The sequence below is a fragment of the Anopheles funestus genome, chromosome 2RL (genome assembly GCF_943734845.2).
Source record: "Anopheles funestus chromosome 2RL, idAnoFuneDA-416_04, whole genome shotgun sequence".
NCBI lineage: Eukaryota > Metazoa > Arthropoda > Insecta > Diptera > Culicidae > Anopheles > Anopheles funestus.
In genome coordinates, this window is record NC_064598.1 from 42,032,894 (window position 1) to 42,058,898 (window position 26,005).

Consider the following 26,005-nt stretch of genomic DNA (forward strand, 5'->3'; position numbering starts at 1 on the left):
TACCTACTGGCCTTCTGTGTAAAGCCATCGGAATGGAAGCATTTTAATATTTTAATATTTAAAAAAAAAAATATTTTAATATTTTAATATTAAAAAAAAAAGAATTTTAGATTGAAAATTTCACAGTAATTTTTCTACAATTTAGTTGCATAAACCTTCTGAAGTGAATTGTGTAAAGAAGATCGGATACACATTTGAGCTAACATGGATTATTGGTGTTTTTTCTTAAGTTTTCATGCAAAACTTAAAATCCTAAATCCATACTTGACACATACTTAACAGCATTATCTTGATGTTAATATTATAAGATAAACTTCAAACAAAAGACAGAAGAAAAAATAATCAAATCTTAAAGCTAAAATGAAGAAATATATGAACAACAGATTCATTCTTAATTCTTAATTTAACTGATATGTTGTAGAGTACGAACTCCAAATATATTAAAACATGACCCAGCTCTTCGAAATTATGTATTAAGTAACTAATTACATTAGTAGTAGAAGTAGTAGTAGTAGTGGTAGTAGTGGTAGTAGTGCATATTTATTGATAGTATTTGATTAACAATTTAGTATTTACTATTGGTACCGCTCTTTAGACCTGAACTCAATATGTTGGAGAACAGCGCGCATTAAGAATTTTAGTGTGTTTTGATGCAGTTTAGTGAAGTGTAGTAGTGAAAAATTGAAAAAAAACTCCCTCTTTTATGCTTTTTGGGCATGTTTGGCTTACTAGACTTATTTCTACCACGTAGTCGGATAGTCAGTCCTTGCTACGGGGGGACGGTCCGGATGGGATTTGCCCTCCGGTTAAAAAAACTCTTAGATTTATTACTTATATTTTTTTAATTACTTATAACTATCTTACATCCTAAGTTCTTAATCCTATTTAATAAACCTAACTATAGACAAATACGTCTAATGGCACCGTAAAGATTTATATGTCTCGAGAAATTCTTTAACTTTCAGCATTCCGGTAATCTTATGAATATCATATGTACTGTGCCATGGGGGCAGGTTAAGAATTCTTTTTAATATTCTGTTCTGAAAAATTAGCAGTTTTTTAAAGCGAATATTAGCACAACCTGCCTAAACTTGCGCAGAATGAAGTATTGATGATCTAATAACAGTTCTATACAACAATAATTTGTTTTTCAAATCTAGCTTAGAGTTCCCATTTATGCGACTATATAGCGTGTGAATAATTTTTGAACCGATTAGGATTTTTCCTTTCACATATTTCTTATAGGTTAACCTGTTGTCTAGAAATACACAAGATACTTAACATCAACTTTCCAAGGAATATCCAAATCACCTATCTTAAGCATTGTCTCTGGGAGCCTTGCAGTACTCGTACACCGGCTGAAGAATATGGCTTCACATTTCATATTCTGATCAATTTTTCATTTCAAGTTTCTGCAAAAAATTTCATACGTTTTGATTTCATCATTTAGATTTTTTATAATTATTTAATCCAGTTTATAATTGGATTCTTGTCGGAGCTACTCATAGCAAAATCAACTGGACGGCATAGGATGGAAACACGAGCGCGATAAAAGATTTAGAAGAAAGTATTGTAATCAAAATGGTTGTAAAATCGATTAAGCGATCCGAAAAAAGTGAGAAGCAAATTTGGTATTTAATTTCCCTTTTTATCTCAACACACTTTTTCATAGCACAGACGTTACTAATGATCGTTTAATGAAGTGTGGAAGTGTCGGAAAAGGTATTTTTTGACACCTGGGTACACTTTGCTTTGGAACTTTTTTTCCAAAAAAGGAAAAGCTTCACCAAAGTTGTAAACTTGTCCTTAATTATCTGCACAAAAACCGATGAGTGTTGTAGTATGAGTGGGGAAATTCGAATCCACGATGGTGTGTACTTCATATAAATTAGTTATTAAAGCACAACACCGCTGTTGATTAGACGCTTCATCAGATTCGATGATGTAATGGCCATGTTGGGAAGGCAATGGTTTCTTAAAGCATTCATAACTAGCGAAATGTGCAGTGTATGAGGTGAGAAAATTATGATGCGTCTTCGCGCCCTGTCCGACAGTCCGATCTTTTTTCAGGTGAGGACGAAAACACAATTTTCCTCATCATAATCATAACGAATCATTTTACACTGGTTGCGCATTGCACGCTCGTTGTATGCTTGTCTGCCTACAATGGAAAGGTCGCGCGTGGAAAGTGTGCCTTTTATTTGATTTTCCTCACAACCGAAGCGCCCACGGATATTGCAACGGCACTGATTGATGTGTGAAGGAAGAGGCAAGCATCTTCTGGTTGTGTAAGCAAGCTTGCCCGTTGATTTGGTATTTTTTAAAGGGCTGATCATTATCTGACGCTCATTGGCTATCCCACTTCATCAGCGAATCGGGTGAAATCTTCACAACGAACGCTTTTCCGGTAAAGGTAAACATTAAAACGTAAGGTTTATCTGCTGCATGTCGTGAAACTCTCGATCATTGGGTTTCGATTGGTGAAGTGGAATGGTAAGAAACTACTTTGAAGGTTGCGAAAATTCGTCTTTCCGTTTCGAATCGAAACATCTTTTACGACGAAAAGCCTTCATTTGTCCGGAGGCTGAAACCGTGAAGAAAGACGTTTGTTTGTAAAAAAAAGTGTAAATAAAAGTTAAGCGACGAACCCGGGGAAAGTTTACCTTGTGATCCATCGTACTACAAACAATTTTATCGACTTTTGAGTTGGATTCGATTGTGTTAGTTATTTTATTTCAACTAATCAGGATTTGTTAATATGAAAGCAAACATATGTTTATTTTAAAATCATAAAATATAAAAAGGTTGTTTTCCAAAAAAAATTAAAAATGAAAAGAAGCGACATTTTAAGAAGAAAACCAATGTAGTCAAAACTTCGCTATACAACTTACGTGTATACCTCCAGTTGAAGAATCGCTGCTTGAACATACAACGACATACTGCTTTTTCTTAGTTGGTAGCGTGGGAATGTGCAGTCTTGCAGAACGTGCGCATCGGAAGTACGCTGGCACCCACAACACACATGCAGGTTGTGATAAGCGAACCGTTAAGCTAGCGCAAAGGTGTCTGCTTTATTCCTTTGCTACCCCCCGAACGAGCTAGTAACAATGTGACGCAACGTTGCATTAGTTAATGTAACATTTATGGAAAATTATGTACCCTTCGGGATGTGTTTTTTTTTCTTGTGGTAATAATTGCAAAACGGGGAAAATTTGTATGTTGGATTATACCTTTGTCAGGGTGCAAAAGTGGAGCAAATGGGAAGGTATTCATTATTTTCTCTTTACATTGATTTGTAAGTAATTGAAGTAAATTGAAAAAATCTCTTCGAATATACAATATTGATGTTGAACAAAAGAAGTAAAAAAATGAACTTTTTTCCTAAAATGTAGTTTTTCAAATTTTGTTTTCATATAAAACTCGCTATTAAATAAAATATTAGACAATACGACTAAAACTGCAGTCCATATGATAAGACCGATGTTATATAGCACCTGCATGGATGGTTGATATAGCAGGAAAAGCTAACAACAGATGTAAACAAGTGCAAAACAAAAAAAAACGGTAACAATGCACATATAAAAAGTAATGCACATTCAATGGTGTTTCTCAGGCAAAACCCCAAAAGCCAAAAGATAAGACAGGCTTCGTTTGTACTGCACACAACCAACTGTTGAAGCAAGTATGGGAAATATCACGAACACGATGGGAAACGTGGTGCTGAATTTAAACCATTCGAACGTAAACATGGAAAAACATGAAATGAAAAACGAACGAAGAGAAGAATGATCGGTACGGTTTGGAACAGGAAAATCCCACCCGGGAAGAGATGAGGTTGTTATTTATTTGTTATTATTGGATTGTGCGGGAGAGTTTTATGTAAGCGGTTTATCATCCAGCGTTGATCTATGCTTGCGGTAATGATCCATATGTTCAGCGAACATAGCGCACGGGACTGATGGAATGATGAGCACGGGGCATGAGCTTTTTTGAATGGTTGAAAGTATATGTACACTTTTCGAAACCTTGTGTGTATGAAAACGGGTGAACTTTTTTGGTTTGCTCGTTTGATTTTATTTTTCATTTTATTGGTCGCACTGTGATGAGTTCTGTTTAAGTAAGAGGAATAAAAAGCAGCCCTGGCAATGAAGCTGGAAAAAGCTACAAAGAGTCAAAAGGGCCGTGTGCGAAAGTTGCATGTTTATTTCCATAATGACTGTTTGTTAAACTTTGCCGAAACGAAATGGGCATGTAACTGGTAACCGACTCGTTTGGCCGTTTTTATTCCAGGCACATATTTTTGCCTTACACAGTGTGTGGTTTAAGGCAAAAATATTTGGTGAAGTAAATTGTTTTGCCCACCGAAACTGGTGCGTTATGTTTGTTAAGTTTTACTTTAGAAACATTGCATTAAAAAATTTTATTCGTAAGATTTTGATTATAATTTTTAAGGGTCAAGGTTTGCAGTTAAAAAATATTAAATTGTAATTTTCCTTCGTTTACGATTTGCGGATACCATGATGAGCAGGTTACCCTGACGAGAGACAGATGTTGGAAATGAAGTTTATGAATAAAACATTGGTACGACATGTTTCGGAATATTTAAAAAACGAAAAAAACACAAACACGAGCTCGTCTAAGAAGGAGGCCAGCTTCCAGCATCCTTGTCGCAAACGTTCCTGTGTGGAGGGTTCACAAAGCCATAAAAGTAACCAGCAATTACTAACCACAGCAGGGTTGTAGAAGCGGGGGGCCCCTGAAGCGAAAGAGCAAAACTTTATGCAAATTAATTTGGGTAGAATCATTGCATACGGTGGGTGAAATGGAATCTCAGAACCAAACTCCAAACCTGGGGAAGCTTTCTGTGGCAAACGACACCCAAGGTTTATACTTCTTTTTTTCTGCAAGTTTCTTTCGTCTTCAACATTGAACAGGTCGTGACGAAATAGTTGAGGGTTACGATTTTCCACAACCTTGAGTTTTCAGACTCAAGTGTGTGTGTGTGTGAGAGTGATAGCGAGTCATTGACCATGCACGTGTGGTAGAGTTTTGTGGAATGAAAGCCCCAACTAACATATGATTGAATTACTCCTTCCTAGCCTCAAGGAGTTGGATGTGAATGATCGAATTATACGTGACTTGATTGATAAGGGTAATGATATAAATTTGTCACCTTTCTTCTAGTATTGAAGCATTTTCAACGTATGCAATTTTATTTAAAAAAAAATTTAGGACATTTTTTAATTTACGTAAAGATGCCTTTTATTAAATTTAATTAAGTTGATTTTAACCACAAATTCCACTGTTCAATATTGTAAAAGTTTATTTAGGTTAATTTAAATTCTGGTAACGAGATAACTGATAGAGCAGAATTATATTCAACTTTCCCGTTTTCCCGAGCAGATGAACTACGAACTCGTTCAATATTTACCAAGCCTGTTTAAGCGTATGTGCTCGGCTTAACAATTGTAGCTGGAAATTTGAATCATTCGTCGGATTATACCGGTTCGTACACCATCACAGCTCGGCTCGGCAACTATCAAGTGCTTTACTTACTGTCTGTTAGTTGGTACGAATTTCCGCACCGGATTTTCTGCGCCCAGATTTTCCATCGGGGAAGCGCAGGGACACCGTTGAACTGTTGATAGTTGAAAAGTTAATTTGAATACACGCGGCCGGTGTACGGCTGGAGGTGCAATTTAAATTTTTAATTAAACGAGGACATTCCAACCCACGGAATGATTCGCACATTGGAACCATTCCATTTGGACTGGCTTTGTGTCGGGTTTTTGGTTGCGTAGAGTTGTTTTAGGACTCCGATAAGATGGTGAAGGTTCGTCCTTCGCGCTTTGCCGATTTGTTGCAGGGATTTACCTTCGGATCTCTGCCCGGTAACTGCTGTGCAGGTGATTGTGATGCGAAAATTAACCTCTTGACTGGAAGATTATCATTATCACGGTTAAAATACAGTTCCCCCGGGGGGGCCGGGCCGGACAAATTAAGCATCGTGAAGAGCTTGAACGTTTAATGGTTTCAGATAGCGTTTTGATAGGCTATGAAATAAGTTTTAAGGTAGTCCTGCGCTCGGGGAGGACGAGCTACGCTGGTAGCTACGGTGGTCGTGGATAACTTTGAAGGTAACAGCGTTTGAACGCGGTGGTAGATTGCCAAAGTTCGTGGCAAACTCATTCTCAATATCAAGGTCGTGAGGGCAGCAAGACAGAGCGGGCTGGTCTGTTTTGATTCCATTAGTTAGGCAAGCATGGCTAGGAAACGTAGCACAAAAACACATTGCAGACGTGAATGTTCTGCAGGGTATTATGATGTACAGTAGATGATTCGTGCTGTTTTTCTGCGATGAAAACATCTTTTAAGATATCAAATATAAAGAATCCTGTCTGAGCGGCTGTCTGTCTTGTAATTTTTGCGAATTTTTGTTGAGCCTTCCACGAAAATGAAGATATTTTTTGTGTCCTTCTTTTTGTATTAATTAAAGTAAATGTTGATTATTAGAAGTAATACCCTAAATTTATTTATTCATTGATTAAATTTGTTCAGAAGTCTCCTTTCAGAAATATACTTTTCTGTATTAGCTACACAAACTTTTTGGGCAAATTATCATTCTTCATTCGTTTTATTCTTCAAATTCAAATGTAAATGTCAATTATACCTTTATCACATTTACCGTTGATTTTAATTGGTATTTGTTCTACCGGCACACTGTTATCTTTGTTAAACTTTGCTTTGTTCGTCCTTTATTGTAGAACTGCTTTCTTTTCTCACCATCACACATGGTGAGCTGCTGCTACCGAATCCTTTCATTGGAAGAATCTAATTTAATAAAAGTCCAGATTCACAAACAAAATCTAAATCTCGCTCACACACACATACACATATCGGTTTTTTGTAACATCCCTAATGCACACTAACGTAAACCGGTGGGAAAAATCAAGATAAGAATAAAAAAACGTAAATGCCCTCCATTGCTCTTTTGGTGCAGTTTGACGAACTTTTGCTCCCTTTCCACTGTCCTAGTCGGGCGTGTAGTGAGCGACACGGGCTATGTCGTCCTGGGTCAAGGATTTGTCGATTGTGCATTGTTTTCTGGCACACGGAGCAGCTGGGCGGTAATATCGCTGAGGCTGGTATGATGATAACGTGAGGTGGATTGACCTCATCTCCCAGCGCTGTAAGGATGGTGTGTTAAAATGATGATGCCAAGAATGAGCTTACGGTCGTTGGTCCCGTTTGGTAGTGGCAGAATCCCTATCTTCGAAGCACCGTACGAGCGCACAGCAGCGAAGGTCATAGTGTAGATTGGAGAAAGGTGTAAAATTTCATTAGATCGACTAAAGTCAGTGTCCCTGTGAAGATTGTACGAGCACACGACCGGGACTCCATTGCTTTTGCCACGAAGAATTTGAACTTTCTTTTTTTGTCATGCAATGATTCCTTTTTGGCGTGGAGCTTGCATACTGACGTGCCACGGTTTTTATGCTCCAAATCACGTTGCCATATTCTTTGTGCTTTGTCCTACCAGCAGCTGCAGGGCGTCAAGATTAGTAGGTTAACTTATGTCGAACTGCAGAGTTCATGGTTAAAGTAAAACGCTGAGAAAGGATCAATCTTTTTCTTTTTTCTTTAAATATATTTTTGAGTATGTGAAAAAAAAGGATCTGGACTTTTGTTCACTATTCTGCAATGCGACGCAGACAGAAATATACGATATAACCACACCTTGCGGTGAAACAGCTAGGTCAAGATCAGGACGTTCACTTTTGCACGTGAACGGTAACGTTGGGGCTACAGCTTACAGTTCAATAATCGTGCTATTGAACCAAGGCACCATTAAGGGAAATTTTGTGAGCTTTTTGACCGATTGCGAATGGGTTTGGAGTGTTCCCAGCGCAGAAGAATTTAGATACGTGTTTGTTTGTGGTTTGTGGTATGAATATTAATTTTTCACCTGTCGTTTATGTTCAAGTTCGTTCAGAGCAAGTTTGGGTTTTTATTACGGTGAATTCGTCATCGTAAAATTGTAATGACTGACCGCTTGCTATCTTTATCAATGAGTTAAAAAAATGTTTCTCTTAAAATGTTAACGTTGGTGTTCTTGATGAAGCTATGTTATTTATGGCTCAACATTTTATAATTCTTAAAAGCCTAATTGAACATATTTACTCGTTATCTCATTCTCCAATTGAGAAAGTTTCTGCTAACTAGTGAATATTTTTGAACATTCTTTAGCGTGGTGCAATGGTAGAAATTGAAAAATGTAATGCAAAAGTTAGTCGAACGTTTCAGACACGGAATCCTCAAACTTGTTTACCCTTCTTTTTTCCATACTCTGTAACTTTCTACCGAGGTGGAAATAACTTCTGGTATAGTAGCGAGATAAAGAAAATGACATATTTTCTTTCTTACACCGATGAAGTAAACTTTGCAGCAAGTCGTCTCCAAAACTCTAGGGTCGATAAAGGGTAGCGTTTGGTCGCTGTGGAACAAATAATAATAAACGAAATCATCTAAAGAGATTACAGAAGCATCAGCATCGTAATGTTTATACTCTTTTTTAACATCTCGTCCCTTTGTTTTACTTTTTGCGATATCATTTCAGCTGCGCAGTTTGTGTGGTACAGTTCAAAAACCAAAGACGAAAACCTTTACCGCACGATTCGGGCTGACGGGAAAGGGATGTAACGAAAACGATGGAAACGATCAAAAGTCTGTTGCTACAAACGTCACCCGGTGCCGGTACTACTATCAGCACGAAGTCGGATTATGCGGTACCACACAGGAAAGCAATTCAGGATCCTTTCGGAAGTCCTGCCCACGCAGCGCTTGGACCCATGCTGTCACCGATCGTGTCGGCAGTTAGCAGTATTTGTGAATCAGATGATATTTCCAACCAAGCTGTGATAGACGACGCTAGCATGACACTGGTCGAGACGCACAAAGAAGAATCGTGCATGATGCGTACTGCGGGTAGCACAGCAGATTTCATCCATCCAAAACTATCGAAACTTAAGCAGCCGCCGGTCATTGTGGGGATGGCCGTAAAACGAAGTTTGCGAAAGCCTCCGGAAATAATAACGTCGAGAGCGGGCGAATTGACGAAAGAACCGACACTTAAATCGAGTACGTTAGAGCAGTGGCATAAGGATATTTTTGAAACACCGCCGCTGGCATTGGAATATGATGATCTGGTAATGGAGCAGCCGGAAGAAGCTTTTGTGAGGCACAGCGTTGATGGTGCAAACAATAAGACAAACGAGCACATAAAATTATTGGAAGTTAGTAATCAAGAGCAATGCGAAGCGGTGGTAGCTGTGGTACGTAATGCTGAAGATAATAGTCCGAAAGCAAGTGGCAGTGACAACGATTTGATCGATTTGATCGATTTCAGCAGTGATCAAGAGGAAGCTATGAGTGTTTCAAGCGAAGCTAAAGTACAGGAAAAGTTAATGAAAGTGGCACAAGCTGCTTTGCTTGCGACTAAAACTGAACCCGTGATTTGTACTGGTCGAGTGAAAAAGGTGACATTTCTGTTAGACGATGATCCATTTCGAAATTGCGACAGCGATAACGATTCAGATATCGTGAAGGATCCTCATGGTGAGCGAGATCTGCCAGATAGCGAGGAAGAGGAAGATGAAACGGTGCGAATTGATGGAGAGGCACTAGATATCGATACCAAGAGCTTTAGCGTCCGGTGCGGGGCATCTGTCGATGAAAGTGATCCTACCATCAATGGCAGGAAGGCAACGCTAAAGCACCATCCTCACTTCCAGCTTCGTAATGAAATATCAACAGAGACTAGGCAAACAGATGACAATGTTTTCCATCCGGTGGGCGATGCAAGGGGAAACGAATGGCATGCTGTCAATGGTAGGAAGAGTACTGCTGAGAGTAGTCACGTTGACAGCGAAGCTGGTGGAAGATGGAGTCCCCAACGGATACTGGAGATGACGGACGTGACTGAAGCATCGGAGAACGGGTGGTCGGAAACGGAAATGGTTCAGCGCGCATGCTCCTCTCCATTACATGCCGAGAGTGAGAGTCATCGCCATCATCAGCGGCATCATCAGCGGTATGAGCGTGAGGAGAATTCAACCATTGCCATCGGTCCCGTAGCCGTGTCAGCAAATTCCGATGGTGGAGCAGTCACGCAGAGAATCGACGAAACTCTCGCGTGCACTTTCCGACCGTCGGGTATGGCTAGACGTGCGGCACGGGACCAGCGTGCGGATGTTTGCCTGGCGAACGCATGCGCCGGAACCGAATCGATCAACGGCGAACGGCGAAGGAAACACCAACACCAGGGCAGCACAGTGAAACACGACCCTCACGACGGTAGGCCGGGAGCCAAAGGACGGCCCAAGGCAGCCCCCGTGCTGCTGGATGATGGTGGTAGTAGTGACGAGCGCTCGGTAGTAGCGTTGAGTAATGTGAAGCTCTCCTCAGCACCGATCGATGAACGGCACCAGCACGCTGGTAGTGACATTGAGGTTTGTTGCATCGATGGACGTGAATTGAAGGAACGCGAACGAAAGATTCAGCGTGAATCGACACCAGCCAGCCATCGGACGTGTACAGAATTGGACCGGACACTTCCTGCTCCTTCGGCAGAGCGGAGCTACACGGGTGAGCGTGAGAGAATCGATGAACGATGTTACGTCGATGACGGTAACGAGGCAAAACAGCGACCAGCAAGTGACTTCACTTGCGAGCATGGTAGTCTGTTACGAGGATTAGAGTACGTCAGTACCAGCAGCTTTCCGACGGCTGTTGGTCCTAACGGTGAGGACGAAGAAGGAAAAGGGCGGTACAAAGGCCTAGGGCAGCAGCAGCAGCATCAGCAGCTACAGCTGACCCCAAACGGTACCGTTGCACGCACGGTACAAACCTGCACGACCGAGTGTGAAGAAAAATCTACCCAAGTGTCAGCGAAGGGACACACGCGAACGGCAGGACCGCTGTCCTCGGATAGTGAGAGTGAAAATTATTACGGCACCTGCTCGCCACCGACAGTCGAACGGTCCGACCACCAGAACTGTGCGAATCATCGCAGTTTTCATCCGGAAGGGAGGGAGTGTCCTTCCTGCACGCAGACCGATCCTGCATCATCATCCGTGCTGGTGGAGGTAACGCTCAGTGCGCACATCTGTGTTCACCAGCAGCAGGTTCCGTTTTCTTTCCGTGAAGCGGGCAGTAACTCTTGCCACTGCAGTGAAAACTCGCGAGTGCTTAGGGACAGTGCAACCAACACCCAGGGGGAAGATTCGGACGGTGGTGCTTCCGTCGCGTCTGAGGGTGCACGGGCGGAGGGTATACAGTCGCGGACAGGGCACCGTAACAACCCGTCCAGTGCGGACAGTGGTATTATTATTATCGACGATGACGTCGATGGTGCAACGGTGGACGACGGAACATATCCGTGTCGGTCACGGGCAGACGACGAACGAGGTAGCGTGAACATTGTGAAAGGTCCTGGCGTGCGAACGGACCACCATCAGAACACACAAACGGAACCATTCGATGTGAACTTTATTGACAGTGAAATCCGTCCCCAAGGATCATTACCGGACCACCACATCGTCCTACCAGCGAATCTCAGCCAGGAGCAAGTTCTCGAAGGTGCGAGAGTGAGTGAACGCGTGCAAAGTGAACCGAGAAGCGAATGTCCCACCACAGTTTCCGTACCGTTGGAAGGATACCTTGCGCAGGACAACACAGACGCAGGCGGAGCAACTGAGGCGAACGAAAATTCCAGCAGTACCAGTGGGGTTGAGTGTTTTGAGGCCAGTCAACGCCTGAAGCGGCTGGAGGAGCGTTTCCGTGGATTTGCATATACGAAAAAGTTTTTCCGTGAGTCATATTCCCACGGCTTATCAGAACTCGGTGCAAGAGATTCGCCCCAGTACGGTGGAGCATCACAATCGGTGGGGGGATCTTTGCCCTCGTTGCTAGTGTGCGCAGGCCATCCTGACGCTCGTTCATCGTCGACGGACTATGCCAACACCAATACTTTTGCAGCAGGTTCTCCATCGTTGCGCCCGTCCGCGGAAGATGACGCGAGAGGTTACGGTGGTAGCGATGCGAACGTGACGCTCTTGCGTTCACCAACACAACGCAACCGGAGAGGATTATTGTCGTTCGTGTCGACATCGTCATTGGGATCATCATCGCCATCATCAGCACGGGGTTTTGAAGCTGTAACAGCAGCAGCAGCATCCTCAGCGTCCGCAGCATCCGAAAGAAGTGAACGAAAGCCTGGCAGAAGTAGCCGCGGTAGCAGTAGTACGCTGCTGGCGTCTAGGAAAACATCCTCGCTCAATTGTTTACAGCAGGACGCGACACGGGACGAGGATGATACGGAAAGCTATCTGCTGAGTAACAGAAAAAACCATAACAATAATCGGTCTTCACGCGACGCAACCTTCCAACCAACGCCATCTCTCAACCGTACGCCGAGAGCATCCTGGACGAGACCTATCCTACCACCGCTCTCCTCATCGCTGCTATCACTTTCGGCGTCATCGTTACTTTCGCTATCCTGCCTGGATCTCGAGCGTCAGAATAGACAAAGAACAGCGAGCCAAGTGTCGTCCTCCAAGAATCAGGAAACGGAGATTGTCGCCGAGGGTAAACGGCAAGATAAGAATAATAACGGCCCTGGGGAAGAAAACGGGTTGTCGAAGGCTGTCTCATTACCCTCGTTACTTTCGCCGGCAGTGCATCAGCAAAGCGCGGACGAGTATCTCGGCGCTGCTAGCACTAAAGCAAGCCCAGTTAACTCCAGCCAAACAGTAGCACCCGTAAACCCGAACCAATTGCGGTATCAGCGGCAACCACGTGCCGTTGAGGAATTGCGACGAAATACCGACACACCGGAGAGCAGTGGTGCTGAGTCGGAAGAAATCTGTAAAATCTTTCCCGGCGGAAAGGCCCGCATTGATGACCCGCTCGAGGTGGTAGAGACGGTAATTGTCGGTGGATCTACCGAGGAAGAGGATAACGACGACGACGAGGAGGAGGAAGAAGAGGACGACGAGGAAGATATAACCGGGGACCATATTGTGCTCGGTGCGGTTGGTGAGGACATTCTCAACAACAATCACAGCGCCTATCTCGGCAGCGAAGTAGACGAAGAGGCTCAGCAGGACGAGTTTGTTCAGCTCGAGAAGCTGCTTGCAGCGGATCCGCATACGAACTGCGAGTTCGACACGCGCCATCTGCAGGACTACGAACCGGAAGTGTATCGGATAAAATATTGCTACGATGAGCTCGAGGAGGAGCTAGAGGAGCAGCAAGAGCAGGAGGCGGCCAACGATCTGCTGGTAGTGTTGCGTGGAACTCGTCCACTACCCGTGGGTCCTCCACCGGCGGTGCCTCCTCCGCCACCGCCTCCACCAAAAGCGGTAAGAGTGTCGGTCGGTGAGCCAAAGGGCAGTGTAATCTATTCGACTCCACGGTTCAGTGCAGTTGTACCAGCGGGAGGGCAGTGCAGTGTACCCAACAATCGGGCGCTAGTGAGTGGAAGTGTGAAGGAAGCATATTCCGGCGCGTGTGGTGCAGTGTTGCCCTCCGAGTCAGCCAAAATTGCTGACGACGATAGGGAAAGTGCAATAAAACAAACCACACCGAGCGGTGTGGTGGTGGCATTGGGCAAACACAAGTGTCCCACCAGTGTTGTTAGTGGTTCCAGTATTAGTATTACTGCGAGTGAAGTTAGTGATCGTGATATACCGCCTCCACCGCCACCACCGAAAGCGCGACGCTTAGGAGCGCTCGGCTACGACGGTTGTGGGTGTGTGATCGAGGCGATCCCACTTTATCGTAGCGAATCGGAAGCATTTGCTACGGGTGGCGACGCGATGCGTGAAACGGCGACCGGAACCCTACGCGGGTTGCTGAAGAAACCAAATCGGCCACCACCGGTGCGTAAGAACCGGGTGGTATTCGACGAGACGCGTAATGAATTCTTCGAAGCGGATTACATCATACTCATACGGGAGGATTGTCCGTACGATGAGGAGGACGAGGAACCATGCACCTGCGGTGAACACGAGCTCGTTCGAATATGTTGTGACGAAGGCTGTAACTGTGGCTACACGGACGATGGACGTACGCCACCGGTAAGTGTCATGTGTCCTTTGTGAGCAGCAAACAGAAACAATTTCCAAGCCCAATTTCGATGCATCACTGAACGGAGAGAATCACATTGTTTTTGTTCGCAATGAACGTCCAGGCCCTATTGCTTGTAAATAGAAAAGACTTAAACCAGGATTCAAATCACTTTGGTTGGGATACATATTTGTGATAGAATTGCTTAACTTTAAAATAACCTGGAGCTGAAATATTTTACATTAGTCTCAAGATTTTGTGGTTCGATAATATTTTGTTTATATTAGAGGCTTTTTATTTCAATTACAGTAAAGGTTTTAAACCTTGGGTAAAGTTCTAAAAGCATAGATCAAAATATCTTTTAAAATACTCATGGAATGAGCTTTTAAAGTGTACCAATGCGTGAAATTTGGTGCTTGAATTTAAACAATGTGTTGAAATTACAGAGGATGTTGTATGTTTCATTTGACTCCTATCCTATATAAATGAAATTATTCAGTTATTCATCATACCAGGCTGGTGAGGCTGTTTTCCTTTTTATTTTAATAATAACATTTTTAATAAAACATTAATACACTTGCTGGAAATTGAATAAAACTTTCTAAAATCATCATTCCTATGTGAACGAAATTTTAAACTTTTATGAGAAATTGGACATTTGAAATCCTCATTTGATTACGATGTGGGAATTTTTGCCACAAATTGACCTAAGTCGATTTTTTGATTACTGGCCGCAGAGCATAGTCGTTGCGTACCCTTTGATTGTCTGTAATGCTAAGTAAGCTAATATTGTTACTAGTTGTTTTAGCTTTTGTAGTATGTTATCGAATTTATAGTATTACTAACCCTACGATTACTAAGACAAGCAATCGCAAACGGATTTCCAAAGATCTTAGTTCTCAAGGAAATTTTTGAAAAATGTTCAAAATTTTTTCGACTATTCACAAGCACCAACAATATACTTAGTTTAAATGCAACTACGACTTAAAGTTATACTTTTGCCAGGATAGTATACGATGGATCGTTTTCGACGAAGAGCCACAGCGCAGTATTTTGTCGATCACTGAGTTAAGCTTTATACTCGTTATATAAAATTAGAAAGCGATTGTAAAACATCAATCGACAAACAATAAAATGTTTTATTTAATGAAAATTCCAACGGCTCGAAAGGAGTTGTATTTGTGCTTTAGAAATACAAGAGCTCGAACAAAAAACAAAACAGTACAAACGTTTCTTCCATAGAATGCATTCATCAGCAATTTCTCTATAGCAGAGCACTAGAGCTGCTTTGTTGTGCAACATGTCGATGGGGGAAAAGTAGCACCTGTTGTTTAAAAATAACGAAATACAGCAGCATTTTTCGCATTGTTCTCTCTTCAAAAAAAGAACACTGCAAGTGAGTAGTACTTCAGTGCCATACAGATGGATCGAAATTTGGAAGGATCAAGTGTGGGATGACCTTGGTGCTCGTGACCTCGTTTCCATTCTCGGAATCAAAGAAAGCTCCTTGCTCCTTGGAACGATGACGGTTCGTTTGATGAAGAAGAAACGATTCTGCTGTTCGTGTTTGGATGCCTTTATCCATTTGCTTTGCGATCCCTTCCAGCGGTCGTCGCCGTAGGAAAACGAGGCCACGACACGATGGCAAGAAGACCGCCTGCGCAGCACCCCGATGGGCATGGGGTGATGGGCAGAACGAAAATACAAGCATATATACACCGGGGATAGCGTGAAGGTGGTACACGCCTCGTTGCTGCACTGGGTCCGTTCATTTTCTCATTTATTTCGCAACAACACCTTGACAATTGATTCGTCTTGGTCGTTTTTTGCCACCGTTGAGTCGATGAAATATCTTCACCAAGATACCTCTTGAAGGGACGTAAGGTGTAATGGGGTTAGGCAGGTGACAAAAGGATCCCAATGAACCATCGGTTTGCTACAAGCTCTGTGTGTATTGTAACATCCCAAGACCGCCTTGCTCATCAGTACCCAAATTATCATCCATGAGGGATGAGAAGACGAAGATGTGGATGTCCCTTGATGAACACATTCTGATGTTTCAGTACTGTGACGAAACGCAAGATTCTGGGCAGGATGTTCTTCTTGTACCGAGTAATAACAATTACCGACAAACGTTCCCGGTTCTTGGTGGTTTGACATCTGTGCGGTACAGTTTCATTCGGTCGAATGATGTTCTTCACGAACGTTACAGTTGATGAGTTTCTTTGACGTCATTCATTTACCAAGGGAATACAGTGTTCTACACCCTGAGGAGTGTAAGAAGGAATAGGTAAAGGTTTAGTGGAAGTACACGGTCTTGTTCTTGGGACTTTACCCGATGATATGGCACGTTCTATACACGCACCTCACAATTCAGTAGCGCGCTGATGATCATGGCGAATGACAAACGATTCGCCTGCGGATTTTCGATTTTCTTCCCACTAACAATCAACGACTCTTCAGACAGTAGACGAGTAGTAGTTTTCGGTTGACCTCGGGGTGTCTTGGCTGTGGTTCGATGCCACAAGTTTGTTGTTCCAATTACGCTCGGTGAACGTACTTTCAGCGTGTTTTTGGTACCAACGGCGATAGATTAAAATGAGACGATAGGACGAGAAATGGTTTGTCATTGAAAAACAGAGCACAGAAAACAAGCTTCTCAAGGTCGATAACTCGAGCGATGGTTAAACTTTGCTGTAGAGAGGGTCAAAAATAGGTTCACCAGGTTTGGGGAGTAGTCATTCGTTGAATAAGGGTTCACGAAACAACAAAACGATTGGAAGACATGTTGGCAAGGGAGAGATGAGTTGAGGTGAAATGAAATATAGTAAATGTTTTTTTTCTTGGGACTGATAAAAAGGTCAGCAACTTGTTTGAGATGGGGTAGGGCATAGGAAGATGGAAAATTTTGTTGTTATACATGCAATTTGGGAATTTGATTTATGGAATATTACGACCAACCAACGCGGTACGGTACGGAGAATATTTCTTTCTAATGGATAGTAGTTTGTATAAAGTTGGTCCCATTGTTTCTCCAAATAAATATGTGGGCGAACCAATTGCTTTTTCCTTTCATAAATATGAAGGACAAAATTTGCGCTTTCTTTAATAAGTTATTTTTTTATTTGATTGCAAACAGCAGTAGTTTGCTACTGGTATTCCTTCATAACACTAAACAGGACGGACTGTTCCGTGTCGTTAATTTCGTTCGGTCTTCAATGAACCACTCACGTCAGAAACTGCACACCAATGAGCAAATAACGCACGTGGGCTTTTAATGCTCCGGGGCTCGAGAATTTATATTTAGTGCGTAGCTCGTAAATCCAATAAATCAACCGCCGGTTCAGCCTATTCCAGCACGGTCGATTGTTTGTGAGCGTAGGACATTAGGGAGGCGTATTCCATTTGCATGAAGTATAATTCAATGGCACTTTAACCTAACGAGCTTTTATGTATATACTGCTAAGCATTGTGTGTTTGGTTGTTTGGTCAAAAACGAAAAAAAAGGTGACGTTGTGCTATTTTGAGGCAGGAGTCTTAAGAAACCCGATTGATATGTCGTCTTGTTTGGTGTATTGGTGTTTCACAAACATTCAAGTTGGGTTTCTTTCTCACTGAGTGAGTCTTTGCTAAGGTTCATTGAAGTCTCATGACTGTGGTAGATTCAGCGGCACTACTAGTGCTTACTACGTATCATCACCATCGTATCGGTTGTTCATTTCATGAAAGGTCACATTATGGTCCTGCATTCAATTTGTTCTTCGCCTTGAATAGGAGGCACCTGTATTGGCATACTGCAGGATCTTCCTTTTTTGGCAATGCACTGTCAGAAAAATAAATCTAATTATTTGGACGGCCGCTTTAGAACCCTTTTTCTAGCCGATGGTACCCTTAAGGCCTTTTATCCCGATCACGAAGAAAGATGTGTGCGGACATTCTGCTGCAGAATGCAGGAAAATGTTCTTTACCACACGGATCCTTTACCAAGACTCATAGTCGTTTGTGTGTATGTGTGTGTGTGTGCAGTGCTGTTGTCGCAAATTGGAATTGGGACATGTTTATTGAATTCGGCCTGCCAATAGCACGGTCTACCATGGTAACGGTGTTTGAACGTAAAAAAAGATGGTAACCCCACCCACCCATACCGTACGAAAAACCGCAGCCCAGCTAGACACGATGGAGCCGCCTGGTGCTTGATTGCTATCTTTTTGGCTGCGTCCGTTGTGGCGTTGTGAGTAAGCGCAGCGTGTGTTTCCATTCTTTGTCGCTTGTACCTGATCGATTTATTCCTTTATTTCATATGCCCAAGAGACCACCAGTACAACGATGTGGTAAATTCACTTGCTATGGTAAGCAAACATATGCAGTGGGTATCCTAGGCGCATACATGAAACATGGAAATAAACGTGGAACAAATCGAACAATTCAACATGCAGCCACTTTCGAAGCGAAATGTTTGGGAATTGGTAAAGCAATGAAATCACCATTTATCGTGAAGCATTTTTCACCGTCATGTTCACGTTGTCGAACCTACGGTTCTGTTTGTCCCTTATGGGGGAGGAAAATGCTGCGACGCGTTGATGCTCACGGTTCAACACATCTCTATGCCCTTTTTTCTCTAACGCTTCGGATGATATGGGAGGTCCTTCATAGTGTTTATTTCCCTAGGTATAGCTACTAAGCCAAAACGGAAACCTAGAGATCCATCTAGAAAGTGGCTCCGAACGCCTTCGACATAATGGCTAGTCGCCTTGTCAGCATAAATGAATGTTTTCGCCATTGATGTATAGGAGCGATCGGTACGGAAATGGAACCTTTCATACGAAGAGTTTATAAGCCGACTCATTTGGTTGTTGCAGAAGGCAATAGTTGTCTCAAGTTTTGACAAACATTTTATTTTGTTTTTGTGATAGCGAAATTTATCTCTCACCACGGTGGCCATAAAAACTGCTTAGTTCACTTCCACTTCGTTGTGGTTCCATCCGCATGCTTGCTCGTTCTGCATGTTGAATTTTCTGCTGCCAAAATGGAACTTCTTGGTGAAAAATGAAAAAGAAAAAATACAACCAAAAACATACCGAAAAATGTTTGGCAACTCGCTGTCGCCATAACCATGCGAATCGATCCTGTTTTCGGTGTGGTTGTTTTGTCTAGTATTTCATGTTTTTTTTCTTCCGTCATAGAAAGGAAACGAAAATCAATATGCTTTTTTCCAGAATGTTCACACCCTCTGCTTTATCCGTTTATGTACAACACTCGGAGGATCTTTCGCAATAACTCGCTTTGCTATGCTGTTTCGCGAGTTTTTTTGTGTAGTTCTGCTTTCATTCGACGTAAAGAAAGTACGGAGTGTTGTACAGTGCACCCACAACATCGTTACACTATTTCTCCAATGGGAACACTTATTACCCAGGTGCCGTGCTGGGAGCATTTTGTTGTAGGAAATAAATTTGGGGGAAAAAATACTGCCTTTCGAACCAGAAATCTGTATCGGTATGTAGTCGACAGACGATTTTTTTTGGCCATATCGCGTTCTGTCAGTTCACTGCCCTCGGGTAAAGTGCATTGTCGTACGGGAAAGCTCGGAAGAGTTCAGTTGAAAACACTAAACCAAACACACACACACAGACAGGTGCAAAGCGGACAGGAGATAACAGTTGGCAAAGGTACAAAATGGTATTTATGGCGAAATACGGTGCATTTTTTTTGTTTGGTTAAAACTTTGGCAACGTTGTGCTGTAGGACAGCTGGTTGTAATTGATATTTTCTACAAAACTGGTTGATTGATAAATGGAATGTGATCCATCCGGGATATGGAAGCTTAAGGGAAATGTTGAAATTTCATTATTTATACACGTTCGAGTGGTATGTCTATATTTTTCAATGTAAATAAATCGATCGGATTGTTGGCTTAAAAATATAATAGAATTGATGTAATGGTTTGAGCTAAGTTATTGAGAAGCGCTATTGTGCGGTATGAAAATAGTATGAAAATATTTTTATAAATTTTAAAAATGTTTTACTTTTTCTGGTATTTAAATCTTTTGTAGATTTATTATTTTAGCGTAAAAAATAAATCTTGTGCACAGATGTCGACATGGGGAAATTGAAGATCATCATAGTCACGTACATTGAAAAACAAAATTTGAGAAAAGCTGTACTGATGCCAATAATAATATTATATTAAAATCCAGAAACGCCACTTTTATTAATTTATTGTAATAAAAAGCCAGATAGTAGATGAGTCATATTTTTTCTCTGGTTAGGATTTTAATGCTTTGTAGTATCGGAGATATTTAATGTATCGTCGAATACGTCATAATATGTTCTTGCTTTGCTCGATTTAAAACAATGTGTTTTTCATGGTAAGAATACCGGAGAAGCTTACATATTTACACTTGACATCGTTATTTGACTTCCACCACCCAGTCGTTTCACAGTAAGCATAAATGACACACATTCTCGTATCAAATTTGCGCTATCGTTAGCTTTTTGTCACCAAGGTAAAACCTTGCCAAGCACATACCGTTGGATGTGCTTCCCTTAAAGGATTTTCTTCATTTTTCTTCCTTTGTGTTTATGTATGTTTGAGTAGCTAGACTAGGAGACTGACTGGTGACGCAAACAACATAAAAAAGGTTGGGCAAATTCGTCCCGTTTATTTAGTCGACCGAATTATTTCCCATTCAGCCTCCGCTTTATGGTTTGCTCTTTTTGGCCGGCAGGACCGTTTATTGCCAAACAACATCCAGGAATATGACGGAACGCAGTGCAAGTCCATTTGACCTGGACAGGGGAACACATACGGTAGATTTTTGTTTTTGCCACCTCTTTGTTAACCATCGTGAGTTAAAACGGCGAACATACTGCTTCCCGTTTCATAATACGGCAAACGCGTTTAAATGTGGCCACTTTGTGCACAGTGGATTGCATAGGTATGGTGCGAGTTAGCAAGAAGCTGCCAGCTGTAGGATTAAACCACGCTGCTGACACCGTCCGAGCGGACGATAAAGATGAGGATGAGTGAGGGTGGTTGCTCTAAGATCCCTCGGAAATGGTGCTGTAACTGGGTCAAACTGCTGAACGTTTTAGCCGTTCGTCCTTGCTTTGGTGGTCGCTTTTTTTACGATGCCAAACTGCAAAAAGGACACCATCTGCTACAGCAAAGTGTAAGTGAAGGTTTTCGCTGCACGTCCCTGTGGCAGAGGGATGGAAATAACACGCAAAGTTATGACTCATGACCCACCGGGCGGGATCGGTAGCTTATGCCTCCATGCAGCATTCCGTGACTTTGTAATCCCACAATGAATTCGGGAATAACCTGGGGATCGGTTGTGTTCTCCAAAAAAAAAAAACTTTTTAAAAATTAAGAATGTAAACATTATTGTAGATCATAATGGAATGCAGATTGTTTTTTCTTTTGTTTCACAGCAACATGCTGTTTTCCTTATCTGTATGCTATTTAACAGCAACAGTTTAACGACAACGATTATGTTTATGTTAGTAAGCGTTATTAAAATTGAACATTTTTTCTACGGTTAGTTGAATAACACTTTAAAGAATATGTTGATTTACTTGCTTTATCTGTTATGCTTCCTATTTAATTTCTTAGCTGATGCTTTTCCTATTTTTTTAACAGCTTTTGCTTGTTTTGTGATAGTGTATAATCGCATTAAAAAATTCAGCAACAATTAATTAATGGATTAATTGTTGGAGAATGTTTTGTGAACTATTTGTTTGTTATTCGGGATTTTATTTCCGGTTGCATTCATCTGTCTAACCGAAAAGATTACTATTTGGATGACATTGCTAGGCATTACAACATTTCAGAGATTCTTTAAAATTTAATAGAAGGTAGCGTTGCCGTCTAGCGACATTTCAATAGACATTTAAACCTCAAATTCAAAAAATCAAACCTAGTCAAAGTTTATGGATCGGTAAACTACTAGTGAAAGATATCTTAAATTTTTATACTAATCATTAATACTGTTAGAGATAAATAAAATTTGTCATAAGTTGTCCAACCATTCAAACATTTATCTTTCTTCTGTCTTTTTGAGCTCTTTAACTATTGTTAGTCTTAGCCCGGAGTTGTGTCACTAGAATTTTCAAAAGCTGGATAATTGCCTTGCAGCAAAGCCTTTGCATTATTCCAACAAACCCTTAAAAAAGTTTTTATTCATTATTACCGCGATGGTTTCTGCTCTTCCTTTCGCAACCAGGTGAGCATGAGGCGTAAATAGGTTAATGAGCGGATTCCATAGACTAGAACGTAGAAAACTGAGTCACATCCTATTCCTCGGAGGCATCCCAGACATGAGTAGATCGTACTCAAACTCAACATTTTGTGCTGGTGTGCGCCAACTGCATGATATGGTCGTGCGGCTCTTGTACATTTTACTACTGGAAAAAAGTTCTTCCGACAAATTTGTGGCCTTAGAGAGGCCGATATCATAGTGCCGTGATAAATTGATGTGAGATAAAGTGGTTGCAGGTAGAATTATAAAGTCTTGCGCAAAAGCTTTTAATCTTCATCGTAAGCTTAATTGCTGTGTCGGAATATAGCTGCAAGGATGTTAAAATTTGGAAATAATAAACATAATGTGCGGTTCATAACTCTTAGATAGTTAGAAATCCAGCAAACTTGTGAAGATTAAAAAAAGCCTATTAATTGAGAATTTTTCACTCAGTGTTACTTTACCAATTTTATTCTCGCTAAATATCTACATGAGTTTAGAGATGGTATCAACGATTGTGTTGTGTTTACCTTGGCAAAGTTCCGAGCGGTATGCTGAAAATAGATGTGCCACTTACACTCGAACAAAACCGGCAGTAATATAATCTTAGCTGGAGGCTATGGCACCATCTGTGGGATTGCACACGGTGTCCTGATATTCATAAACACCCAAAACCACCCAAAAACCAGCCTCCAGTGTGAGCGAATACCGGTCGGCGAGGATGATCTCCGGTTTGAGAATATGCTGAACGGAGCGGCACTTTCATCAACAAGGGAGAGATTTGAAGCGAATGTGTGCTATTTTGGGTACCATAGCGGTCCTTTGCATCGTCCTATCGCAGGTGAAAATGGATGTGACTTTTTGTCACCTTTACATGTGGATTTAGGTGGTAAAGTAGACACATGAGGTAAAGTAATGGAGTTTCCAGGAGATAACTGCTATCGTATGTTTGTGGGCGTAGTGTTGATAGGCTTTCGTTTTTGTGCGATTTATGCTACGGGCAAATGGAATAGAATGAAGTTTTTTTTTGTACACAAGAAAAATGGTTGAGGTGCCGAGGAAGATGTTAAGTATTTATTCCTGGAAAAAGTGAGGTTGGTTCGGTTGTTTTTGTTTCCAATGCTAATGGTAGTCAAAAATGGTTTTATTGTTTGTGTGTCTTCAGTGTATCAAATATCCTGAACATCAGAAGATATGTTGAAGCTTTAAAACAAATATAAAAAATAATTGTTAATATGTTCTTCAATGAACAGCAGCATTTGTAGGCTGCTGCGTAGATGTTGATGTTGAAGCAAAGGTTACCACCTCGAGTAAACATATGGCGCAAGGTAAAACGTTCGACGTTTCTTTATCGACCGACACTTTTCTTCACATTTCGCTCCTATGTGGGGACCTTGTCAAAACTTTCTGGGACAATGATTCATGTGCGTCTTTTCAATATCGCTTTGGCAAACCTTAAACTGTCGCGAAGCAGCACAGAATATTTACACAGGACATGTGGTTTGATTTTGTACTGCAATATTGAAAGTCGACGCAACGACACCAATCCAAAGATGTTTGACCTTTTTACCAAGTTGACAACGGTTGACACGAATAAATTGACGGTATACTCAGCGACATAACCTTCGCACACATGGTGGCAAACCGGCTCGGGGTGAGTTCGTTGATGAAATTTTCGATCCTGCTGCTTTCTGACATGGCGGAAATGAAGTGAAATTTTTGAATGTTGTCTCTTGCTACCGTTTGCCAGTTTTGTGTTCCGTTTCATAAGGATGAAAATTTCTATGGAAAAATCTCAAATATACGGAAATGTTATGAAGATTTTTTCGACGTGGGTTGGATGATTTTTTAGACCAAAGAATCTATAATGTGCGATCCTTTGCAAATCGATATAGTATAATCAATCTTAAAGTTTTTATTTTCTTTTTTCTTAGTAAGTTTGTTTACAATATTACAAGGTTATAAAAAGATTTAAAAAAAGAGTAATTGAATATTGCCGCAAAAATATCAATTTACTTGAAGTTTCTTGAAGAACTTAAAATTGTTTTGCCCGCCAAATAATGACATAACTGTGGCCACCGTTCGTGTCAAATACTTCCAGCAGCAAAACTTCATCCGAATATAGACCAAAATCTTTTAATCTTTGAATAATTTGATCATGTACTCTGTTTCTGCTTGTTTTTGAAGGTCACGAAACGAACCAGTATTTGCAGCGGTTAAAGCTCAGCTTAACATTCTGAATGGCCTGATGAAAGGGCAAGCTCATTTCCATAGAAAGCACGAATGAGATTCCCGGCAATGGTTGTTGTTGGTTTGTGTGGGCAGGTTATTGAAAGCACCAAGCAATCGAAAAGAAAGCAATCCATTCGAGCGGTGGAAGCTTTCGTTCAAAAATTAGGTAGAGGCACTTTTGGGAAAATGTTCATTTTTGCACGCCTTCGGGATGATTTAGGGGTCAGGCTTTGGAATTAGGTTGATTTGATGATCGTATTGGTGGAAAGTTTTTGTCTGCACACTTCCACGAAGGTAGCGTAAAACATGCATTTTCATGAAGTTTTAAAGAGCAAATGCTATGAAAGAAATTTGAATAACATAACATAACAACACAGAGATTTGTTGATCAAACGTCTTGTTGAACACGATGCTGAACATACTCCTTGCTTTACCCCATCCGGGAAGTTTCAAGAACAAGTTGACTTACAGGGAAAAGCTTCTTATTGTGATGTTAATTAATAGTAGCGGAGGTAAAAGTTTTGACTGAACATCATATTGGACATTTAATTAATCGTTCGTTACAAGTTAATAGCCTAAGCCTAAGTTAGTGTTAACATTGCCATAGAAGTAAGATAACAACTTTCATTAAAGAAGACATTATTACACCTGGTTCTGGTGCACAGTTTTTGCAAGAATTAAACTTCCAGTGTTTAATATCTCCCCAAAAATTTACGGAAAACAATTCTTGTTTCCAATGTAGATACTTCCACCGCTTTAGTTGCTTTCTACTGAATGGGATATTGTAGCTTGACGTTTCCACTTAATTTTCATTGTTCCACTTATTGTAGTTATTAAATCATAACGAATGAGAACAATCTTTCAACGACGTGATTACGGGAGATTGTTTCGATGGGAAAGAATGAACAGATAAAGTGAAAACTGAAGAGATTTGCTAGATTTTGACTTCATTTTCGATTACATTCTTCCAACTATTGGATCGTTTCGACAAGAGCTTTGTCGTTCAATTATCCTCCAACCAAGAACTTCCCGCTTTACCTGCAGGTACTCCACAGGCTTTCTGGCACGTTTTATGTCACCTTTCTTTAGGATTTCTGATGGAATGGAGCTTTTTCATTCATCGTATGGTTTCGTTGACTTAGTCTAGGTTGACTTTTCTCCCTTTGCTGGTTTGTATGGTGGTAAAAATAGTCCTATCACGGGGCAATGGTTATACCCTTCATCTTCTTGTGCCACTTCATATGGAGCAGCACGGGTGGAGCCAAAAAAAAGAACGTCTCGTCGCGTAAGTTCCTGGAAGGGGAAAGATCCTAGCCTGAGCAACCATTTGTTAGCAAGCCGCGTTACGATAGGCTCCATTCGAAAGGCATACCGTATCAATGGCCAGGCACTGAAACGAAAGGATCCTT

The 26,005-nt window shown here is 41.4% G+C and overlaps 1 protein-coding gene across 4 annotated transcripts in view; it reads left to right on the top strand.

The window, feature by feature from the left end:
• LOC125761250 (uncharacterized) overlaps nt 1-26,005 on the top strand; it is a 65,322-nt gene that overhangs the window by 12,319 nt on the left and 26,998 nt on the right. For all 4 annotated transcript variants that reach the window (XM_049422199.1, XM_049422200.1, XM_049422201.1 and 1 more), the window contains one exon: nt 8,618-14,138. In XM_049422199.1, the coding sequence (XP_049278156.1) occupies nt 8,709-14,138 (5,430 nt within the window). In that variant the 5' untranslated portion in view covers nt 8,618-8,708. The remainder of the gene's footprint in view (nt 1-8,617; nt 14,139-26,005) is intronic.